Source organism: Anguilla anguilla, chromosome 5, assembly GCF_013347855.1.
Source record: "Anguilla anguilla isolate fAngAng1 chromosome 5, fAngAng1.pri, whole genome shotgun sequence".
Lineage (NCBI taxonomy): Eukaryota > Metazoa > Chordata > Actinopteri > Anguilliformes > Anguillidae > Anguilla > Anguilla anguilla.
This window is the reverse complement of record NC_049205.1, coordinates 17,491,412-17,508,813: the sequence shown is the minus strand read 5'-3', so window position 1 is coordinate 17,508,813 and position 17,402 is coordinate 17,491,412. Positions and strand designations below refer to the sequence as shown.

The 17,402-nt window shown below is 48.0% G+C and overlaps 1 protein-coding gene across 2 annotated transcripts in view; it reads right to left on the bottom strand.

Moving 5' to 3' along the window:
• The window catches only part of LOC118227067 (guanine nucleotide-binding protein G(o) subunit alpha), a 114,229-nt gene that overhangs the window by 81,002 nt on the left and 15,825 nt on the right, over positions 1–17,402 (bottom strand). For both annotated transcript variants that reach the window (XM_035417181.1, XM_035417180.1), the window contains exon 3: positions 511–652. In XM_035417181.1, the coding sequence (XP_035273072.1) occupies positions 511–652 (142 nt within the window). The remainder of the gene's footprint in view (positions 1–510; positions 653–17,402) is intronic.

The window sequence follows — 17,402 nt, the reverse complement described above, 5'->3', positions numbered from 1 at the left end:
GAAGGCACCGGGCTAACAGGCTTCACTTCCCTTCTGTGGATAGGACTGTTATGAGTGAGTGGGACAGTGGTGCGAGGCTGTGTGTGTGCGCGTGAAGTGTGTGTGTGTGCGTGAAGCACAATGAGTGTGTATGGCTGAGGGGCGGGTTTATGAGTCGTATGGGGACAGCGAGTGTGTATAGTTGGTATAATGTTTGCATTGCCTGTGATTGTATTTCTTTGGCAATACATCAAGCATCTTGTCAAGCTTTGAGGCCTTTTGAATGAAACTGAAATATGCGTTAGAGAGAGGGTTGCTCTCGTACTGCAAGGTGCGTGCGTGTTTATGTGAGCGTGCGTGCGCATGTCTGTGTCTGTGTGGCCCGCGGTGCTTGTTGATGAGAGCACGTCGTGATGTGTGTAAGAAGACAGCGTGTGTGTGTGCAGGTGTGTATGCGCGTGCACGAGAGAGCGGTGATTATGCGTGTGTTTGTGCACGTGCTCGCTGTGCGAGCGTCGCAGGGTGACTCACTTTCCTCTCCTTGTCTCCGTACTCCAGTCCCAGTGTGTCCATGGCACGGACGATGGCTGCCAGGGACTGGATGGTGTTGCTGTAGACCACGGGCTTGTACTGCTTCACATCGTCCCCAGAGAAGCCATCCTCATGGATAATCCTGCAGAGTGAGAGAGAGAGAGAGAGAGAGAGAGAGAGAGGCCATGCCCATTACAACAGTACCCTCCTCCTGCTACCTCAACTCCACCTCCATATTTACCAGTTTCTGCTTTCTTAATTATTTAAAACATTCCAATCGTTTATTGGCCGTAACATGACTCATGAGCTGCAGCTGCTGTGTGAACATGCATGTATGGTTAAAATTTCGCTTTGGTTTGACACAGGAGTGAATCAGCGAGGTTAAGAACTTAAGCCAGAATAATTGATTTCTGCAAAAGACCAGCATTCACTCTGAGCCTCCAGGGCTGCAGTTGTACAGACCTGCAACAATTTCACGCACAACATAAAAACAGCTCCAGGTTTGAACCTGTCCCAAGAATTGTAATAAACAGTCAATTGACCAGTCTCTTGCTATGGACAAAAAATTCAATAGGTTCATTTAAGCCAGTGACTGGCAGCGTACGTAGCTCCAACCTTTCTGAGTTTTGAGGACCTTCTATGACCCAAAGAAATAAAAATATTTATGTTTGCCTGGGGAGCATTCTATCACTTGTATTTGTTTATCAGATCCCCGCAGATTCTGACCAGGTGGCTCAGCTAACCTTAATTGTTGTTATTGAATTAAGTACCTCTGGCCACATACTTATTTGAATAGCTAATTAATCTCAGTTAGGATGAAGGCGAATCTGTCTCTCCAATTTGCTGAATAGGCACATCAATGAATAAATGAACGAACCAATCACAGTCACGTTTTATCAAACAAGCCTCCCAGCTACGAAACTTCTGCCACGAAGGAAGATCTCGCAGATCAAAAGAAGTATTTAATTCACAGCAACAACCCAATTTAAGATCTGGCCTTGAAAGCAAAATACTGTGTACAGCAGGCCTTCAGGTTGAGGACTAGCATACACACACACACACACACACACACACACACACACGTATATATCTACCAGCATGCTACCAGGAAAGTGTAAAATGAGATTACCTTTGCCATATGACTATACTAGCGATTCCCCACTCAGGACCTGGTCAGACCCCACTGATGGGACAAATCCCATAGTCACACAGTAACAGGATTATAATGGCCCGTAACCATAAGTATATAAGCTTTCACACATACACAAACTGTGTATGCATGTTACATGCATTGTAAATATTTCGACTGCTGACGGTAGCAGCAGGATGAGTACTGAAGGGTACAGACCCATCTAAGCTGCTCAGATCCACCCAAATGCTTCAAAACCCACTGAACGGTGCTTCACCTTGCAGCAGGGCAATGACCCCAAACACACTCCCAAATGCAATCAAGGAGTTTTTTCAGGGCCAAGAAGTAGAATGTTCTTGTCGGGCTAAGTCAATCACCCAACCGGAATCTAATTGAACATCCGTTTTACTTGCTGAAGACAAGACTGAAGGCGAAAATCCCCCAAAGCCAACAGGAACTGAACATGGCTGCAGTACAGGCCTGGCAGAGCATCACCAGGGAAGATGCCCAGCATCTATTGATGTCTGTGGGTCACAAGCCTCAGTAAAAGATTTGCAAACAAGTAGGCTACTAAAGAAGGGCTACGGTTCCCACATGGATTACTGGATACGGATGTAACCTCATATTTATTGTTTCATTTCAAATCCAATGTGCTGGAGTGCAGAGCCGAAACAAGAAAAATTGTCCAAATACTTACGGGCTGTACTGTACATGTGCACGCGCATTCACACATTCCCACACTCCTACACACGGAGCCTGCTTCAGGTCATGGAAAATACGAATCTTAAGTTTTGCTTGTTCATTTTCCTTTTATTCCTGTCTACGCCCATCCAGCCCTGCTCAAAGTTCAGTTTAGTTTATTTATTTGACGATTCACTTTTAAAAGGACACTTAGGCCTACATGTTTGCAAACGCCAATGTACACGCACAATTAAAAGAGCATCAAGGATAACACAAAAAAGTCACAGGACTTATTTCCATTGTGTGAACTCCACTGGCGGGGCAAGCACACATTTCATCATTGCCAGTGCTGATCGAAAACATGCACCTTGCTTGCGCCACGATTCAGTGAAGATTAAAACACGCAAAATCACTAGGCTTTCTTCATCACTGCTGAGACAGGACTTTGTGGAACATTCTTATAGCATAATACAGTGACATTGTGAAAGGCATATACATGTTTTTATTACTGCGCGTAAAATAAATGTAGTCTATCTGGAGATATAGACTCATTAACATGTTTGAAAACCCATCACAAACTCGTAGCGTAAATGAGTAAAGTGCACTTCTCTAAACGATGAGTGATAAATGTAATGAACTTACGCTGTAAAAAAAGGTTTAAATACGTTTGTTTTCTGAAACGTGTTGCACAGTTCACAGGAGGATGAAAGAGCTGGGACGTTAAAGAGCACAGTCACGTTACGAAAGCCCACTTCCCCAGAACACTGTGTCATCTCTGCTGGGTAACTCCTGTGCTTCCCCCCGACCACTTCCTGCCTCTGACCACACCACCAAACGGACTGGGGTGCCGATGTCGCAACGACGCCGCGATGCTGAAACAGCGTTCAGCAACGGCACTGTGGAAGGGCTGATGATGTAATGGTCCTTACGGAGATTCGGAGACTGCTAGAGCCTACGCCCGGACGCAATGCCCTTTAAACACACCTGGAACACAGGCCTGATGGAATCGCAGGGCATGGAATCGCGCTTTCCGGAATTTTCCACTACCACAAAGTTCCCCACTTTCAAACCAAACAGCACACGCTTCTAAAAAATACATTCAATACCAGAAGCAAAATTCCCTTCGAACAGTCTGATGTTGTGGTTACACTGAACTGGCTGCAGGTTTGGTTTCCTCTCTCAGATCTCCATGGAAAAGAATAGTTTCACCAAACACTGCGTTGAAAAAAAGGAACAGAATTAACAGTCATGCCTTAAGGTTAGGGTTAGGGTTAGGGTTAGGCAAATACTGTGACATTTGGGCTGTTTCTGTTCCTATTCTCCACAGCTTGGAGCACGCGGAGGAGGCAGCTGACTGCATGACTCGGCAGTTTTACAAATACCATCTCCCTGTGAGTGACAAGGTAAGGGGGCGGTGGGCGGGGCGTGATGGGAAGGGGCCTATTCTGTCATTTTGTTTTTTGAGAAAGCACAGAAAAACATGGAGAAGATTTGGAGAGATAATCTGCTTCACACGGATGCTACTCTCCTCCCCTCTCTCATCCTCTCTAATGGCCTCTCCCCCACTCTCTCTACCTCCCTTCTCTGTCTCCTCTCCCCTCTCCCTCTCCCCCTCTCTCTCTCTCTCTCTCTCTCTCTCTCTTCCTCTCTCGTGGACATGTGCGATTTTTTGTTTGGGGGCGATATATTTGGCGGCGGAGTAGCGAGCCAACCCCGCGGTCGCGCTCGGCCGACCGGGCGGCCATAGACACCTGGGAAAATACCGTCGCCTCGTTAGAGCGACCCGCCCCGAAAAACCGCGCCCGCGTTCGGACGCTTCCCTCCGCCCGGAGCGGTTCCCGCCTCCGCGTCGTCTATCAGACGGCCGGCTGGCACGCGTTCCGGTTCGGGGGGCCGCGTTTGCACGCCGCACGCCGCACGCCACGCACGTTCACCCGCCCGCCTGTAAGTCAGGGTAAGCTGTGAACTGTAGCGCTGTTCTGACTGGCAGCGATGGGAGAATGGGGTTTCAGGAGTCCCGTAATGAGTGGAGCTACGAGGGGGATGTCAGTCAGTGACCCGCTTGAGCCAATCAAATGGCTTTGCGCTCCACGGATTAGCTGGATCAAGTCAGTGATTCGCCAGTAGCGTGAAGCAGCACTGACTACTTGATGTTGCATTGAAACCGCACCACGACCACTGGTCCACACCGCTGCTCTGACCGCTGACCAGTCCATGCCCTCATGCTGGGTCTTGACCGTACGGCCAGGAAGGAATCACGGTGTCCCATCACCCTCCAAGCCCGCAATGTTGCACCAACATTGCGACAGTGTTCATCGCGCACTTTGTTGCTTTAATGACTGTAATCCGAGCTTCTGTCCTCTGTAAGGTAGCTGCTAAATTATTCATATGATAAAAATAACACCTGCCATTTGATTAAGACCTCAAAGTCAAAACACAAATAAGGACGGGCTGTGGCTGATCAGATTTCTGTGGAGGAGGCGTGGGGGAGGGTCACTGGATCTCAAATCTGAGGACGCAAACACGTAGCATACTGTAGTCTTCAGTGCCGTTCCGAGGGACACTAGTGTGGCAGGGCGGGGTGACAGGCATATAGAGACAATAGAGACAGATGACCCTACGCTTCCTCAGCAAAACCCACCCTCTCCCAAAACAGACCCTCTACCCCTTCATGTAAGGTGTAATTAGGTCACGCATATCCCTGTGTGTGTGTGAAGGTGTGTGTGGGTGCGTGTGTCTGTGTTGTCCACGTGGGCATGTAATTGAAATCAAGAGCCTTCTAATCATAGACACTTCCTTAATATTCCCAGGACTGATTACACACATTAATGGAGGAACTTCATGACCCAAACATTTCATATTTTTTGAACTGAATCCCGTGATTACATTTCCAGTCCGGTACTAAACCCTCTCTCCTCTGATAACTGCCATTTAACTTAACAATGTGAAGTGTGGCTTATCGAGTTCTTTGAGGACACGGCTGGTCTTCAAGTGTCAGTTGCCCGCATCACCCCCCACTGACAGAACTTTTCCAGTCTCAGCACTACAACGTTAAGCTCCTCCCAAAAGCTGTCAATTTCATCATTATTTCCTTCTGTGCTGCATGAAGCCGGAGGCCTAAAGGAACACAGATCTTGCCTCATTATAATCTCACCCTCCAGCAAACTTGATGCAACGACGCTCATTAAAGTGAAAGGCTTGGAGAGTGAGAGTGTGAGAGAGAGAGAGAGAGAGAGAAGAGGGGCAGTGAGCAAAAGCATTAAAGTAAGAGAGTAAATGAGAGAGAGAGAGGGCAGGGCTAGTCAAGCTTGGCCCTGGACGGTGCATTTGTTCAGAGTGAGAGAGAGAGAGAGAGAGAGAGAGAGAGAGAGAGAGAGAGAGAGAGAGAGAGAGAGAGAGAGAGAGAGAGAGAGAGAGAGAGAGAGAGAGAGAGAACAAGCGAGAGAGAGAGAGAACAAGCGAGAGAGAGAAGCTGGTAAATTTGCCGAGGGAGACGGAGAAGCGAAGCGCTGTGTGACGCGTAAGAGGAGTCCCCGTGCTCTCTGTGCGCGAGGAGCGGCGCTCGCCTCTGCCTCTCGCCTCCGCCGGTCTGCCGGTGGCGCGACCCAGCTCCCACCTGTGCTCGTTACGCGCGGCCTTATCGCGGCCCGCAAATTCCACCCGCAGTCCCACCGGCACACTGGCGCTGCCCGTCTGATGCACTTAACAGGGGGAATCAAGTCCACCAGGCCAAGGCAGGTGTGGGGAGGGCGAGTGGCGGGGGGGTGGGGTCGTGGGGGGGGGGGGGGGGGTTATATAATGAGACAGCCTTGCACATGCTAGCAAACTACACCCTACTAGGCCACAAGAGAAGGTAGCTTTCTCACCCCAATCATACGTGTATATTGGCGCTCACTGCTACAACCTGCCGTTGATTCGGGTGAGCACAGACATGATGTCAGCCATTTCTTATCACACCGCAGTTCTCAAATCAGGTTCGTGCAGCGGAGGAAGACTCAACAGGAATACTTGCAGGCACCCAATGGACCAGTGGGGAGTGGTACGTGACTGTATAGATACTGTGGCCTGGCCAACTGAAGCCCTCCCATCTCTGGTAACACTAGCGCCAATGGTGCCTTACCCTGCAGGGCACAGTCTTGATTCAATAGCAGACTGCGGGACCCGTCCATAAACAAGAACAGCACCTTAGCAGGGTGAGCCACCCAACAGTCCACAAGAAGGTAACATTACAAAATGCAATAATACGGCTAACACGGAAACACGTCTATCAAACATCTCACGGGAGCAGACCGAATGGTTGTCTGAGTAGACCGTTGTCTGAGCCATCATTAGTCTGAAGTCTCTGCAGAGCAGCAGCCTGAATAACAAGCATGAGTCTGCACATTGTTTGCTCCCCAGTGCAATTAAGTTATTAGCACCAAACCTAAGCGATGTCTCCTGCCATTGTGGCTCTTCAGCAGGCTGATGAAGAGCATCACCTGCGTTTAGTAGCGATCATTTACATGCACCTGGGGGCAAACTGTGTACAGATTCAGATTCATCTTATATTATTATTATTTTTTTGTATGCCTGGTGAATAGGTTGAGAAAACCTGAACAAGAACTGCCTATCTGCAGGAAGGCACACGTTGAATTCCTGTGAAACAAGGGCTTAGATCAGGGAGCCTCCAGTTTAATCTGACAAGGGCTGGTTCGCCATGGGCTTTTGTTCAAGCCAAACACTGAAGTACGTGATTCAAATAACCAACTAATCATGGTGCACAGTCCAGGCTTTGATGAATTGAATCGGGTGTTCTGGCCTGCGCCCACACCAGCCCTGCTCAGATAAGATCGGGGGCCCCCAGTTTAAACCAAAAGCTCAGGCAGCTGCAGCTGTAGGCCCCCAGGGCTCTTAGAGGACTCCCATAAATCATCCACAATGAGGTCTCCGTGACGGCTGCATCTGTTATACTGCAGCTCTCGGTACTTACAGGAACCGCAGCGGGAGATATTTTGTCGGGGCACCCACGAGCGCTGATTTGGGGGGTGCGTGGATCGAGCCGTTTCCTTCACTCGCGAGCACTGGGCCTCCCTGCTTTCACGAGCGTCCTCAACCGAGCCGCTAAGTGCGCCGTATCCGCATGGAACGCCACAGCGAACTGACCTCGGGGCGCTTAAAACAATAACCGTAATTGCGCATGGGACACCCGCCAAAGCCGCCCCCATTCCCAAATTGCTTTCTGATGGACAAAAGCCGTGCTGCGATTGGAGAAAGCGGCAGCGCTACCTGCAGTGATTCGCAACAACTTAATCATTCGCGAGCGTGAATAGTTGACTCGGCTGTTTTTTTATTGTTGGTTTTTATTTGGCTGATTTTGCAAGGCAGCCAAGGAGAACAGTAAGTTTTGCGCAAACTGCAGTTGTTTCTAGTTGCCTCCACGTGCATTTAGACCAGTTACTTCCCAGTTTTGAATGTCCAGCCTTCTATAAAGCCTCAGAATTTAACAAATTAGATTTAGATTAGATTAGATTTTTATGCACGCGATGTTCATTAGGCACAACACAGAAAATTGATAATCGACATTCTAAAGTATGATGTACTCATACTAATGGGAATATTGCTCTACAGTATTAGCCTGGGGTCATTTGCGTTAGGAGTGCCCTTCTGTTTACTGGTGGCCTCATGTGTCCAGACTCAGGAAACATGCATGTAATGCAGGTCACGTTTTGACTAAAAGATGTAGCATGGCGTTCATAGATGTCAGTTAGCATGGGATTGTCCACGAGGGAACTTGAGAAGCAATACGATTGTAATTACTTCCTTCACCTGGGGAACCTTGGTTTTTGGCTCAACGGGCCAATCGTATCTTTTGCTGCATGGGGCGGTTGGCTTTCAAGAAGAACGTCAGGTTGGCATGGGTTAAAATATGAACACACTGTAAATGATATAGAACGTGTTAGTGCCACCATCTTCATTCCTGGTCCTGCGGAGTCACAGGTTCCTCTGTTGTTATTCGGCATGTAATTGATCGATTAAAGCAGTCAATTATTACACAATTAACTGCCCTCGCCTGGTTTCTTGGGTCTGAACTGACTGCTGATATTATGGTGAAAACAAAAACCAGCAGACTCCTGCGGCTCCCCAGGACCAGGAATGACGTTCACCGTGTTAGCGTATTGAAAGTCAGCTGAATATAAAACAAAAAGAATCCTTTTTATTTTTTATTGAAAATATGGAAATGACTTGGGTGAAATCACTAAGCCAAGCCGAGCGATCGGGAGGCAGAGAGTAATTCACACTATTTTTTCTAAACCCAGCGAGACACAGTTGAAACATGAATCCATTATGCACAGAGGACCTGGCGCGGCTTGGATAAAATAAACCCCCTGCTCTGACACCCCCTGGTCTCGTCTGCGCCTATCTGCCCCTGCCACTGGATACCACTTCCTGTCCCTGATTTTGTCTCCATGGAGATAAATCCCAAACACACATATCTCTCTCACATATCTGTCTCTCTCACACTCACCTTCACACAGCCCATCCAACCACCCACCCACACATATACACACACATCCCACACACACTCACCTTCAAAGTCACAAACACACACAAACACACACACTCACCTTCAAACTCACACACACACACACACATACACACCCACACACAGCCATGAAACACACAGTCACGATATCTGCATGCCTTCCTATAAGCCACACTTTGCCCCAACAGCACTCTGGAGCGATGCTGCTGTCATCGCCCCCCCAGACTGAGAATATTGTCCAGTCCTTTGTGACATCAGGAATAATGGGGAGGGGCTCTATTTATAACCTTCACAATCTGAGGAGAGCACAGTGCCCTAGCAGCAACAGCTTTGTCCCGTACAGGCTGTATCTCGTCCACACCTACAGGTCAACCCGAGGCACCAACACTCTCTCACACACACATTCGCATGCACAGAGGGACAGGGAATCAGAGCCATAGATGTAGAATTACAAGATCAGCCCCGTTAGCAGCTGTGGCTGGATAATGTGTGTACCGTACATGCAAATAGCTGGCCAGTGTGCAGTCCGGCAGGGAAATTGAGTCATTGTTCAGTTTAGCAGGAAATTCTGCAGCTACATGATTTCCATGTGAAGAATGTCAAATAAGAAACACTGCAACTAACCTTGTAGCCCTATATCTTTGTGAAAACAAATTCCTCTGTCGAACTGTTGAATAGAGGGACTGGGGTTCAGAGCAAAAACTATATATATACTAGATTTGACCCACCATTTGAAATACAGTGGTCTGATACACCATATTCAAAAGTCTGGTAGCCATGATGAGTTCTTGGTAGAAATTCTAATGTAACTAGCTATATTTGCTTTGGCAGAACAAATATCAAATGTAAAGACTGCAAACCAGTCTAGTAATATTATACAGACATGCAACACTCCTGCTGCTCTGACGCACAGGTGAATCAGAACTAAAGCATCCTCTATGATTCTTTCTATCACCTACACCCTTTTCCTGAAACTAGACCTGCAGAGAGGAACTATGCAGAGATAAAAGAACAGCAGGAGCCTCTGAATTAGAAAACTGGAAGATGATACTGCGATCAAATTTTTAACTCGGGGACATTGGGACAATGAGGAGAGGAAATGTTTCATTTCGATAGGGAGCATAGCTAGTACACAACAGAATGCTGATTCGCACCCATTTAACAAAGATTTTAAAAAATCAATTTAAATAGCAAATTACAACTGCGAAAAGCGGAAAGACCCAAAATGATTGGGATTTGTATTTCCTCGATTCCTTGCTTGAGGGGCGAAGCCTCTGTGCAGGCCTGGAAACACGGTCTCAGAATGACTTTGAGTCGATCTTATTGGCTACAGGTTTCACGGGGGGTGTGGGTGGGAAGGGGCTAGCGGAACGTGACTGAGATCATGGCCCTGTTCCAATCCGAGAAAATGCTTGCTTCTTCATGCTCAATCGTCCTTGATCGAAGGGGGGGAATCCCCAAAGTGACCCGGATGTAAGATGGCCGCCACTAGCAAGAGCGTTCCAGTGGCAATTAAACGAGTGAATGGAGCATCCATACCCCCACAATCCCTCCATTTTCCTCCCTCCAACAGAGCCAACAAAAGACATCCTTCCAAGCGGTGATATTACCCAAAATGCATCCTGATGCTCCCTTCGCTCTTCTGACTTCCGTTTTAATTGAGCCTTTCTTTCTTGGTAGAATGTCAGATAAGCAAACTGTAGCTGTGTAACTGTGTAAGAACTGTAGTAATGTTAACACTGGTGTGTAAACATGAAATGTATGAGAACTATATGTTATTCTTGGGGAGAATATCAGTTAGTGTTTGTTCCAAATAACGTTAGTTTGTTTTGAACATAAGTTAGCACAGTCTTGATTTAGTTTGTAAGAGGGCTGCTTGCAAGAGCTTACTGTATAGGTTAAAAACCTCATAACGTTATAACATTGGCTGTGTTGTCATTCTATTGTTGTGTCTTTCCTATGTTTTTCTGTATGTTTTTTACGATTTTATTTACAGACTTGTCTGATACAAGAATTTCCTTGAGGGGATAACTAATAAAACCGATTAACATTAAGCCTGCTAGCATGCTGACTTAGGTTACATCTAAAGTTTTCTGGGCCAGTGAAATAATGTAGCTTGTGAGTTTGTGTTTAGTTTTCATGTTTTGGCGTTCATGTAGGCTAGTACTGCAAACTTTATCTTGTACGGTTTGACATATTTGACTGGCTGAAACTGAAACTTAAGCTAGGTCTTTGAGAACATGGTTTAAACATTCACCATTGTTTTTGCATAATAAAATTTATGTAAATGCATATAGAGCAATATCAAACAATATCAAATATAGTTGGCAAAATACAATGTAAACATGCATTTACTGTTAATGAACAGGCTATATGAAATAGACTAGAGGAAACCCTTTTGACTGGATACACCAATTAACTGTATATGTTCCATTAAATATGAACATTAATCTGCCAATGTTGTCCACAAAGCAGACTAAACCCTACAAAAGCAGTGCCATTAAGAAACCGTAAGGTGAGAAGGCAAATCAATATGGCTGAAATGGAAGGAATGAAATTTAAGGATCAGAAAAACGACCGTGATAGAAAAAAAATCATGTAGATCATCCCCCTAATGATAAGACTATTTAATGAAATTTGATAACGTGTTTATTAACAATATAAAAGCACATTTATCGTGGCCTTCTGCAAGTTGCTTTTTGTGTAATTATTTACACCCGTTTGTAATCGTTAAGATACGCACTTGATATCGTTGTATAGCCTACGCGTTCATATAAATTGTATCATGTGTGAATAATAACCGAATGCTCAGTGCTGTGTAGGTACGGCGCATGCCCTGCCAAGGCATACTTGGCAGATGGCATACCTGCCATCCCAATGTCAAAGGCATAAAACGTATGTCCCTGAAGGCCCACCGTATAAATGTCCTTTTTTCTGCTGAGGAATGCTAAAGAGAGGAAGAATAACCATGTTCCAAATTAAAATAGCTCATACCCCTCTCCTCCATCACTCCCCCCCCCCCTTTCGGGAAGGGCTCACTCCATTGGAGGGGAGAAGAGAAGGGAGCATTTTCATTTGGATTGGAATGCAGCCCATGCAAAAAGAAGGAGAGGCTTGATGACACGGCCTCAGACATTCCGTCCGTCAGGGAGGGGACCCGCCCACTGAGCCCACCAGACCCTCCCCCCCAGCTCATTACACGAGAGGATGGGCTGGTCTGAGTGAGGGGTGAGTGAGGTTTCATGAACTCCGCGATGGGTGCTTCTAAAATGAGCTGTCAATCGCTACCTTGACCCATTGGACGCAGCAAAATTCCAGCCGATTATTGTACACTATTTTCACCAAAATCACGAATAACATTTGAGTAGCATTTTGGCTACTAAAATGTTCCATTAAACATTCTCTGGGATCTGGAGCAGTTTTTCAACATTTTACAGGCATCTAAAGAGCTCAAGTAATTCAGAGTCATACATGACCCAGGTCTAGGTGGGCGGGGGAATGGGGCACAAACCTGGTGGCAATCTATACAGATCCAGCTATATGAATGGATCATAGGCATTATGCTAGCCATGTAAATTATCGTGAATTGCAGACTATTGCTGAGCAAATGCCTTAATAATAATCATATTAACAACCCAACACTTTTTCACAAGCATTTGCATGACCCTAGTAATGTAGGATGTGAACTGAACTGGAAGTCGATCAGGATCAGGCATTACTTACCCGAACATAGACCGTCAAACTGCTGCCGTGTGTGCTGTCAGACCTGTGCTTCGTTATTCAGTAGCTGATGCGTGCGATTAATCATCTTCCTAAATTAATCATGCCCCCGTGCGGTGCTTAAAATCTCGTTTCACCGCCAGGGGTCACAGGGGTCACGCTTAATGAGTGGGAGTGACAGATACAATACCCACGGTGCCACGTTGCCACGGATACAGCTGCCCCTGTGAGCAAGACTGTGGCCATCGCATTCTGTGTGCGAACGCGCAGGTATGCACGCAAGCACTCACGTACGCGCACAAACTCGCACACACACACACACTGCATAATGGCATAACGTTGCAGCAACCGGGAAATTCCCGATTAATTCAGAAATGTTTTTAGATACACTATCGAGGTCTGTCGAGGGACTGATGACAGATGGAAATGAGCTTTGGACCCGTACAGTATGTCAGATATTCCCATAGCAACGGTGTCAATGTTACAAAAAAAATAATAAATGAAATAAATAATTCTCATTTTTCCGTTCATTAATGACTCAGATCTTGTTTCAACTACCTTCTAGTTTCACCTTTGACCTTTCAACGACTGCTGTAATTACTGAGGCAAGGTTACAGGAATCAATAGAAATGCAGAACATTCATTCAGAAATATCAATCTCCTTTCATGCATGGGCCAGCTTCACTACAGGTTTGGCAACAAAATATGGATCCATCATAGTCCGTCCGCACCTTAATTTAATAACCACGGCTGCGACCGAATCTCTCAGGGGATCTGCACCAGGACCTTTTCAACGCGAAGCCCTGGAAGATTGATGGCGGCAAGTTCGTGGAGATTAATAGACCCGCGTTCGAATGCAGGGGAGCCTACAGACTGTAAACTGCTTTCAGTGATGGCAGACATCCGATTTTCGACCCCAATGTCCGGTTTTCGAATTATTTCCACCCGTCTGTGGTCCTGACCGAACAATGTAACGTCCGCTTTGAGTAATTGAAGGAAGGAATTTATGGGAAGTTTGTAATGAATTACAGTGTCAAATTTGACCCTGATAGAACAGCCACCAGCGCTGACGCCAGTTCTGAGTGGGACAACCCCCCCACACGCACCCCCCAATGGTCCGACAGCTCCCGATCTTGTTCGCGATTAGGATCCTCCCAGCTGTGCATGTTGTCCGGTTTCAAAAAATTCTAAATCTGGCAACCTCAACTGTGCCGCAGACTCTGGGAAATGTAGGGTAGAGCAGCGCTAACAACCACAGCGGTTGGCATACCTGTAAAGACACCCCTCGCCCATCGCAGAGCAGGGAAATTCACCTCAGAGGCTGCACCCCTGTACTGGGCAACCATGATGGAATGTGTTAAAGGGGGCGTGGGGGGAGAATGTTAGTCAAACTGGATGGGGTCATCTTACACGCAGATGAATAATGCAAATGGAACAGCATCGTTAGGGACTACATCTCCCTCTTCATCCCGCTGTGTGTCGCACGGGGGGTAATGAGTCCCCTTCTCCGCTTTCACTTTCAACCCCCGCACTCCCCTCCCCCTTCTCCGGCTTTTTGGTCATTTGTCTTCCTGCGCGGAAGAAGCGAGAAAGTCAGGGCAATCCACTGTCCCCCTTGAAATTTAAATTAGAAGCTTGGGGTGGGGGGTGGGGGGGTGGGAGAGGTGCTATGTTCGCCATTAAGAGGCTCTGTTCGCCTCTACCTGAGAACATGGAGCTGGGGGGGGGGGGCACCAGTGATAAGGGGTGCCTGGATATTTTTTAACTGCTCCCAAAGGGACCAAGTTTGGGATGGGAAACATTTCAAACACACTTATTCTAAACATGCATTTCCATGTGTGTATATTGTGTATAATACAGGTTTCTGGCCTCCTATTTATGGTACAAACCTTTGTAACCCACAAAGCAATCTATGCCTCCACCATTTTGTTGGTAGTTTCTATGCACAGTAATTTCAGTTGTATTGTATACTGGAGTGTACTCATGACCATCTCTGAAAAAGATGCGTCATCTGTGTCCCTAAACGTAGCGGTGTAGATGGAGGGTGTGGCAACGGCACCGAAGGCCCAGACTCTGGGCTCTGCCAGGGAAACACGGTCCCGCACCCTCGCCTCTTCCTTGCCCTCACGCACAGAGCGTGACTGGAAAAAAAAAACAATTAACAATTAAAACAGGCGTGGCGTTTCCCCGCCGGCCCGCTGCATGACTCGACAAAATGAATCCGCTCTGGCGGGACCAGCACTTCTGCTCATCTGCAGGAGCCCGTGTGACATGCGGCATGCGGCACGCGTTCACAGGGTCCTGCGGGGGGGGGGGGGGGGGGGGGGGGGGGGGGGGGGGGGGGGCGGGGAGGGGGGGTAGATTATGGTTAGGCTACCGGCCAGGGGTCTGGAGGTGGGGGCAAGTATGGGGGGGGGGGGTGGGGGGGTTGTTACAGTATGCCTGGCGGAAGGGGGGGGGGGGTCAGCGCGAGCTACGCGGATGTTGTTTTCGGGGACCCCGAGCTGCGGGAGGGTCCTGACTGGAGTAGAGGTCACTGCTGCGTATCTGCCGCTCTCCGCTCTCGCAGACGTACGCGCTGCGCACGACTCCTGAGGCAGAGCGGAAACCGCCGTTTACTCAGGACCGATTGCGCAGTTCGCATTTCACGTTTCGCAATGAAGGTACGTTTCCGCGTACTTTCGCCGTTCGCCCTGCCGCAGGTCGGCCGCGAGGGAAAGTGCCCTGACGGCCAATCGCAGAGCGGCACAGCACGGCCGCGGGCGTGGCAGGTTTCATCATCGCCGGCTAAAGCCAGCGCGAGAGGGAGAGATTCTGGCCGTAAACCGCCCGCTACGACGCTAGCCTCTTTCCCCGCCCGATTCCACTCAAACCGTGGACAGGGAAGGGGGGGGGAGGACTGTCCCAACCCCTCCCTCCCTCCCTCCCCCTGATTGGGCAGAAAAGCAGACCCGTCTCCGTGGTCACAGCTGTTCTCCTGGCGTTCACGGTGCTGCGCAGACGTTTGTTTCCTCTATAGGAGACAGCCAGCTCCATCTGCAGCTGTGATTAAAGCTTAATTAAAATAAGAACACCCCAAGCATTAATTTACAGCAAGAACTATAACTCCCATAGGGAGCCAGGGGGAGGACCCGCTGGGAGGGCGTCGGCACGGAGACCAATTTACCCCATTGCCAGGTAAAGGTTACATTGCAACATGGTGTAAACAGAGTCAAAACCTGCCCCAATTAACAGCTCTCAAAAACACAATAGCCTCCTCAGGCATGCTGCGAGCTTCACACCAGGACGACAGAGCAGCCAATTCAGTATTTGCACGCACACATACACGTACACAGACACACACACGCACGCACATACACACACACACACACACACACACAACACACAAACACATGCACACACGCACACACACACACACATACACGTACACAGACACACACACGCACGCACACACACACACACAACACACACAAACACATGCACACACGCACACACACACAACACACACAAACACATGCACACACGCACACACACACACACACAGACACACACACGCACAGCACATACTATATAGGCACTCTCACAAATGCATGCACTCATGCATTCTTACCCTAACACACAGATGCACATTGGCATTATACGCTAATGCCGCTAAATGACTCTTTTCCATTATTGCTTTTTTCCAGGCTTATGAATCTTCCTGCTTTTCCTCTTGTAAAAAGGATCATGAATTAGAGTGAATTAATTGCAAAGACATGTGTGGTTAACAGAAGAGCGGGATAACCATTCTCTACAGTGGGGGGTGGGGTGGGGGTGGGGGGGGCAGCTGCTGCTGCTGCTGCTGCTTCTGCTGCTGCTGGGGGCTGCGGGCTCTGTTACGCATCACCTGATCTTACATCAGCTGAGCCACAGCCACACAGGCACAGGCTCCTGAACAAGGCACCACTGTCTCAAGGCCTCACTGTCAGAGAGGATCTGACCCACGCACACGATCCTCAGGCACCGAGAGAGGCAGAAAGAGGGAGAGGGAGAGAGAGAGAGAGAGTGGGGAGATAATAGAGAATCCAAGAGAAAGAAGGACAGAGGGAGGGAGAAACATAATAGAGACAGTGAGAGAGAGCGAAAGAGAGCAAGAGGGAGAGCAAGGGCAAGCTAGGCAGAGAGGGAGAGAAAGTTAAGATTAAAAAAGAGATAGAGAGAAGGAAAGGGTGTGAGGGTAAACAAGGTAATGAATGAGAAAACAAGACAAAAAGATGGTGAGACAGAGAGGAGTAGAGAGAGATGCACATTTAGAGGCAGTATCAGTAATCTCTGGGTGACACGGTTTGGATTGTGTTCCACTATGGATTACATCACATTGCATTCATTTGAGGGAGCAGGCAGACTAGGGACACGGTTGGGGGGGGGGGGCAGGGGCGGAGCATCTCTGGCTGTCATGGGGAGTGCGGGAGCTGAGTGCTGCGGAGGTGTGAGAGTCACACTGCCGGGGCATGCTCACTCAGACCCAGCGGCACAAGGGGAAGCTATGCTGCAGCTGAAGATAAAATGGAGTCTCCCTTCTGACCTGGAGGAGGATCGGGGGGGAGTCATACTCGCATTGGGCAACCTCCATGGAGACACAAGTCACATTTCAGACCCTGTCTGAGTACTCTGAAGTAACGAGCTTCAGCTTTTCCTTTTCTGCCATATTGCTTTGATCTGCTCATGCCCTATAGATCAGATGAAGGTAGAAATTAAATGAAATAATTTTGGTTGCACTGCAGTGACCTGAAATTGAAAGGACTTCAGGGTCAGAGATCAGGCAAGTGTGGTCCCCATTAAGAAAGAATCATAGCAGTA